Here is a 7,469-nt window from a genome sequence, read left to right on the forward strand (position 1 = left end):
CAATGCATGTATTTAAAGAGGGTTGGTAGCCTACATAAGGGGCGGCTCAATAACGTTAAATATTTAAATAAATTTTTATATTAAAATTAAAAAAATTTAAACTTTGAATAATCAAATTTATATTTTTAATTTGATATATTTAAATATTTATTAAGAAGTATCAAAATTATTTAATTATTATAATTATTTTATATTTTTAAATAGTTAATATAAAATTAACAATCAAAATTTTTAATTCAAATAAATTAATTATCATATAAAATAAAAACAATATAACAATATAATACAAACTCCAAATTAAAGTAAAAAAATCTATAAAAATTAAAATAATACCATCTAAATGTTGAATGGTTATTACAAATTGTAAATAAGACTCATGACTTTATGAACATAACAGCATAACAGACTTTTTATGTATTTTTTGAAAAAAAAATAAAATTAAAAAAAAGAAAGAGCAAATGAGGGAAGAAAAATTCAACAGTGGGTATTCTAAATTTTAAAAAAATTGATTTTATCTATAAAAAATAAAATAACTATAAAAAATCATTAAATATATGTTACCGTTAATTGATTGAAAATAAAAAAAATAAACAAAAAAAAAACTATTAGAGATCATTAAATACATATTACTGTTAATTGATTTGAAATAAGAAAATAATTGAGAATTAACAATATTGTAGAATTTGACAAGGGATAAAAAAATTAAGATTTATTAAATATATAATTAAATAAATGAGAGAATATATCATTTTATTAATTATTTTTTATTTTTATATTTTTTTAATAAAAAATAAGATAATTAGTTCAGAATTAATAAGAATGTAGAAGTTAGAGAAAATAAATATTTATTAGACATGAGTGAATAGGTAAATATTTATTAATTATCTTAATTTTTATATATTTTTAATAATAATAATAATATTATTATTATTATTATTATTATTATAAAAATATAAAATCTATCTAAATTTGAGATTTAAAACTCTTGCTTGGTTGGCCTTACCTATGGGCTAGTCCAGGCCTACATTTTCCTTGCCTTATTCTTTGAGTCTTTAAAATACATTGCTTGATATTCAATTTGAGATCATGCTCTGTGACTTTGTCACAACGACAAGGTATAGGCTCCTAATGAACCAAGTCTCCTAATTCCAAACTAGCAAGCCAGCTAGCTAGCCCTCCATGGAGCTCAAAAGTCACCAAATTCTCTGGCACCCACAGCAACAAGGTACAGGCTCCTAATAAACCAAGTCTTCTAATTCCAAACTAGCAAGCCAGCTAGGCCTCCATGGAGCTCAAAAGTCACCAAATTCTCTGGCACCCACAGCAACAAGGTACAGGCTCCTAATAAACCAAGTCTTCTAATTCCAAACTAGCAAGCCAGCTAGCCCTCCATGGAGCTCAAAAGTCAGCAAATTCTCTGGCACCCAGTCTAGTGTCTCGCCCTTTTCCTTTTCATTACTTCTTCGTAAGGGAGAAAGGAGTGGAACCAGGGTTGCTTGTTTCCGAAATAGACTTATAGTAAACAGGTTTTTCAATTGGGAGTCTCTACATATATTATCTCTATATTAAGAGTTAGTCCATTAGAAAGTTCCAAAGAATAGAACATTAAACTTGAAATACTCTCATACACAATATTAATAAAACATATGTATTCAAAATTCAGACACTATTAATTAATCGTATTTTATTCATATTTATCTGTATAATTGTTAATATTTAAAATTTACATAACATAATTAAAATACGTGAACATGATTTGTTGATTCTAATGTATATTCAATCAATAACAATTACTCTACTCATATGCTAAAATTTATATAAATAAATAAATTAACAAACCCATCATTTCCAATTTTCTTTTTTCTTTTTCCAATTTATTTATTGATCATTGTTCATAGATTGATTACTTGGGCTGCCATTCTTAATCGATTGTTTCTCCCAACATTTTTTTCCCTAACATTTCTTTGAGATTGGTTTCTTAGTCAATCCATACATCACCTCTATCCTTCCAGTTAAAGGTAAAACATTATGACACAAAAGTTGGTAAAGACCTTTTGGATAAATACTGCTGAAATTCCTTCTTATACCTAGTTACCATTATTAACATTATCTCTAAGCATGCGAGCTGGAATATAAGGACGTATTCAAACAAGTGATGTGTGTATATATATATTATCTTTTCATCCCCTCTTTTTCTTATTTTTTTTCTTTTTGCTTGCAATTAATATATATATATATATACCTATACNTTGAATTTCCAGACCACTACTGATAACCATGGATTTATTATGACTTTGTTTCTGCATACCTCATTCGCTCCACCATGAAGAGGACCATATAGTGCTCCAACAGCTCCAGCTAGAGCAGTGTATACATCAACTCCACTGCAAATGTAGATACATTCTGATATTTAATACAAGATTTTTTGGTTGTTCTAGCACAATTGTGCTATAACATTAATATACCTACCCTGATGCAAGATGTCGTGCAGCAGCTGTGGAACAGTTCATTTCATGTTCTGCATGTAGTATGAAAAGAATGTCCAACACTCGAGCAAGCCGAGGATTGGGCTTGTAAGACCGATTGCCCCTGAAAGGTTTTTAAATAGATACCTTAGTTACGCAAAGGAAGGCCTAATCTTATGAGTGTTCATTGCCTCCTAAATGAGGATGACAAGATAAAAGAGCATTAGCAATGATCAACGAAAATAAAATCTAGCACCAGAAGAGAAATTGTTTCTTTTCCCCAAAGTAATTTGTAAATCTAGCCAATACGCTAATGAAAGAATTAAAGGTGCAAAAGTGCATACATTGAATCTAGCATGTAGAGGAAGTTTTCAGCATAAGAAAGGGTGCTAGAAGGGAGAACTGGAGGCCTTCCTGCCATCCTCAAATAAGCTGCTGCAGCAACGGTTGGTGCCTGCAAACAAAATATTAATTTTGTATTAATCTCTCGACAGAATGTAAATAAGTAGCAATCCCAAGCCATAGATATAGGCATGGTCCATCAGAGAAGGGACAAGGATGTAAGTAACAAGTTCATGTACCAGAGTGGAAGAAATATCAAGCATAAAACAGAATCAACTTCCTTAGAGAACAAAAAACAGAAAGAGGAAAAAGAAATTGAATGGCGCAAACCTTTCCAAGAATGCGTGCTATTTGTTTGTCCCTCACTTGTTTTGACCGATAAAGATCTTGGCCCTACATTAATAATAAATGAATGATCAAACACCAGGCAAGCTAGAAGAATAAAATAATCTCATAAAGATTTTTAAATTATTATTTAGAAAGCACTGCAGTACAGTAGAAGTTCATGTCTTAACAATGCTATTCAAAAGTAAAGTTGCCAATAAGTTAAGCCCGAAGCAAGCATTGGCAACAAGAGATACCCCAATAGCGTTGCTCTAACAAAGAACAGGAGGTTATTGCAAATTGTTCACATTTTAATGTTTTCACAATTGCTTCGCTGCTAATCTGAGGCTAAAACTACACTTGCCTTCAATCTTGCCATACTGCCAGAGCATGTTTATATATAGAAGGATCAGGTTAAACCTCCTTATTCTGACCCTTTTTGTAAAAGGTTACCCCAGAGTGTAAATATATATATATATATGAGAGAGAGAGAGAGAGAGAGAGAAGAGACCATAAGCCTTTAAATTTTTAAAGAAAATTTTTTGACTAGTTGAAATACAAACAAAAAAGTGATGATGAAAAGATAATGAAGATATAGATGAAAGTATATACCAAACCCTATTTTCTATGCAGGTAGCAAGGCAGTAGTCACAAAGTTAATCTAATCTTACATCATGGGAACTGAACTTAGTTGACAAGCACTCTATCAAAAACATGGACATATACTTGAGTTCAAAGAATATTTTGAGATTCAAGATTTTGAAATTGAGTTTAAGTCAGCAAATACAAAGAAAAACAAACTCGAGAAATCACATCAGGTAGCTCATTGGATTATTAAACATTAATTTTGTATGAATGATATGTATATCACTATATAGTTAGTTTTATTGATCCTTTTCAATACATTCACTATTTTTATAATCACCTGTAAAAAAAATAAAAATTAATTCAGAATTTGTAAAGATTGAAATTTCATATTTAAGGAGTTTGAATTCAAATCATCCTTTTTCACCAAGATATATAAAGATTTTATAGCATATTTGGTTGGGAGCCATTCCCCCTTTATTTCTAAGGAACTTTAGTTCCTTTATTTGGCTGTGAAATAGCTCAAGAAATAGTTATTACTGTGACATGATTATTCTCTAAAATCCTCTAAAATTAAGAAATAACTAATACCATACTGTTCTTTAAAATCCTCTAACACTAAGGAATAGTTAATACTACCTCCCTAGTATTAGTTATTCCATGGTTAAAAAATAAACTCAAAAACCCCTTACAAGTTTGAAAAATTATAATCTTTTTTGCATAAAATACTTTTTTTCTCTCTTCTCCTTCTCTTCCTTGATTCCAACTTCTAATAAAATATTAATATTAAATTATAAATAAAATATTAATATTTAAATTATCAATTATTAATATTTAAAATAAATTATAAATTATTACTATATAAAAATAAAATAAATGAGCATAATAAAATTTAAATTTTATATAAAATACTAATAATGAAATTATCCATTATTAATATTTTAAATAAATTAACAATTATTAATATTTAAAAAATAAATAAAATAAAAAATTAATCATAATAATATTTAAATTAAATAAAATATTAATATTTTAAAATATTAAAGATTAAATTATTAATATTTAAAAAATCAAACAAAAATAAATAATTATATATGTAATAAAGGCTATTTTTGTTTTTTATTTTCTATTCTTTTTTTTATGTCAAAATTATTGTTATCAATTAAATACTACAATAAATTATAATAATAATTTTTATCTCATTTTATTTGTTATATTAAACTATATAATAAATATTTTATTATTTTTTTATCTCATTTTATTTCTATATAGGAACTGTTCTATTTCATTGTTATCGTAACCTTAATGATATATATAGATGGAAACTGAACCTTGAGGAGCAGGCCTAGCTTGTTCACACTTCACGACTTATTGGGTGCTGGAGATTCATCAAGGGGCCCAAAAGCTTGGCTTCACCTATCTGTATAACCTAACAGATGTGTAAGAATCAAGGACCATGTGCAGCTACAGATTTTGATTACTAGTATCTGTCAGCCTTTGGTCCAACATCCAACTTGTTGCTGATAACATGAAAGAAACAAAAGATAAGGATGTTTTAGAAGTTCTGGTCTTAGCTTCAAATATTGGTAGTGTGGAAATCATTATCCCTACTGTAACAGATGTAGAAATTAGTAGAAATAAAAGGGGTTTTTCTTCCCTTTAATTCATCACTCACTTTATTATAATATCCCACTATCAGCATTACGAGTGCTTTCCAGTCTATGATTCCAATATCTTTCCAACTTTACCCAATAGAAAACGTGGAACGTTAGATTGCTTTTCATTAGCCAAAAAAGACAAATATCAGCATACTGGGAGATTCAGAGTCCTCAGCTGTTTCAACTCTTTATCTGATCATTTCATAAAGCTTGGGCTTCAAATGGTAACTCTCACCATTGGGCTTCAACTGAGATGCCTCCGTTTTCAATAAAACTGCCAAGCCCGTGATTTCCCCTGTAGGCCAACACAAGTCCTAGCTAATTTTACCAGGCTGCAACAGGAAAGTTTAGAATCAGCCCCACGATTTCACCATGTTGCAATTATGCGTATGCAAAAGTCTTGCCTCAGCTATGGTTTCGGCCAGGGGCCACGGCAATTGGCAAAGGGAGTGCCAAAGAATAAAGAATAGCTTGAAGAAAATGGGAATTTTTTCCGTCACATGGAGAAATGATGACATGCACAAGTCTACTGTTTGTAAACATTATTCTTTGGGGGACCTTACCTGGATTGCACTCGAGCAAGTTACAGTTACACCCTCAAAATTACGACCACCCATCCACTTGACTTAAAATCGGAATGGATTCCCCAGTTCTCCATGATATCTCAACCACATGGCCACCACCACCCCCTCCTACCTCAAATTTTATTCGTCAAGCAAAAGGCATCCTCCTCCTCACCTACTTCACATGGGATATGTTTAGGGCATTGCTCAAGCTAGGTCTGCAAGTCTATTTCCAATGCTGCCTAAGTGCTTATATTCAACTAAATCTCTCATTTTGCAGATAATATAAACTCGCCATGCATATGAAAGTGAGCTGTCTCCTGGTTTGCCATAATCTAATTAGGCCACTATGAAACTTAGCATGTGTCACTAGTTTCTTTATCAGGTGGGTGACACTAATAAACTAGCAAATGTTCTTGCTAAGAGTAGCACAACTCACATTAATACTTTTTATGCCTGCGGGCCTATGATTATTTTAAGCAAATGCACTTCGATGATCCCATGTTGTTGCTAACAGAGTTGAAATTATAGCATTTGATATTAATGAATGAGGCCCACTTTTTCAATATCCCCAAAGCAACTGAATGGTATTTACAAAAGATTCAGAATTGGAATGTTTAACTATGGCCCATCATGTTTGGTCTGTGTCCCTCCTTCGGGTGCTTATTTGGGAACTAAAATAACCATTTCATTGGTTGGAATTCAAGTTCATAGTTGCTTGCGAAGGAAACAGACAACTTTCTTATTGTGTCAGATAGAATATTGAGTCGTAGCATATAATTAAACAAGAGTAAGAGAGCAGATCAGAGTGTTTAGAGTGGATAATTTAGTGTTGCTTCAAGCGTGCATTAGCCACAGGAAAATGGGGGTAGGGACATATTATATTTCGCCTCAAGGGATATTTTCCCATCTCTTTGTCTCACTTTTGCAGCCTTTTGAAGATGTTGCTTGGTCGTTTGCTCATGTGGGGACTGTTTCTAGCTGTCAGTTTGGTTTCTTTACGAGTACAATCAAAGAGTATAAAAAGGATTGGAGGGAGGGAATTCTTGCATTCTCAAGTAGAGACAAAAAATGGAACAAGCAAGAGAACTTGGACTTGTGTTTCTACTTGCAGTGGCGTTGATCAGCCCGTGTTCGGTTGATGGAATGCATGACTTCGAGCAAGAAAATGGGGTTGTTGGGTTCAATTCTAGTTCCAGCACCAAGGTTTCCAGTGAGAACCATATGTTCATCAGGGATGTACAGGACAAAGGCACAAATTCTTCTGAAGAAATTTTAGTCCAAAGCAATAGTAATATGAACAATGGTGGGAAAGGAGGAGGAAATGGTGGCGGTGGAGGTGGCGGTGGCGGTGGTGGTGGTGGTGGCGGTGGAGGAGGAGGAAGTGGCCAGGGTAATGGAAGGGGAAATGGCAGAGGGGGTGGAGGAAAAGGTAACCCACACAAGAAAAGAAAGCCAAAGGGCAATGGCGGTGGGCAAGGGGGTGGTGGTGGTGGTGAAGGTGGGGGAGGTGGAGGAGGGAGGGGGGGAGG

At 32.2% G+C, this 7,469-nt stretch overlaps 2 protein-coding genes across 2 annotated transcripts in view; one reads left to right on the forward strand and one right to left on the reverse strand.

Annotated features, from left to right (window-relative positions):
* Positions 2,243 to 3,510, reverse strand: LOC108661065 (citrate synthase, glyoxysomal-like). The gene is made up of 6 exons (XM_018116631.1): positions 3,496 to 3,510; positions 3,347 to 3,403; positions 3,138 to 3,200; positions 2,810 to 2,919; positions 2,470 to 2,589; positions 2,243 to 2,384 (listed from the first exon to the last, which is right to left on the reverse strand). Exons 1-6 carry the CDS (start codon positions 3,508 to 3,510, stop codon positions 2,243 to 2,245), a joined length of 507 nt encoding a protein of 168 aa, XP_017972120.1.
* The window catches only part of LOC18610819 (ctenidin-1), an 842-nt gene continuing 381 nt past the window's right edge, over positions 7,009 to 7,469 (forward strand). The window contains exon 1 of the mRNA XM_018116638.1: positions 7,009 to 7,438. Within this exon, the coding sequence (XP_017972127.1) occupies positions 7,009 to 7,438 (430 nt within the window). The remainder of the gene's footprint in view (positions 7,439 to 7,469) is intronic.

Source organism: Theobroma cacao, chromosome 1, assembly GCF_000208745.1.
Source record: "Theobroma cacao cultivar B97-61/B2 chromosome 1, Criollo_cocoa_genome_V2, whole genome shotgun sequence".
In the NCBI taxonomy this organism is placed as follows: Eukaryota; Viridiplantae; Streptophyta; class Magnoliopsida; order Malvales; family Malvaceae; genus Theobroma; species Theobroma cacao.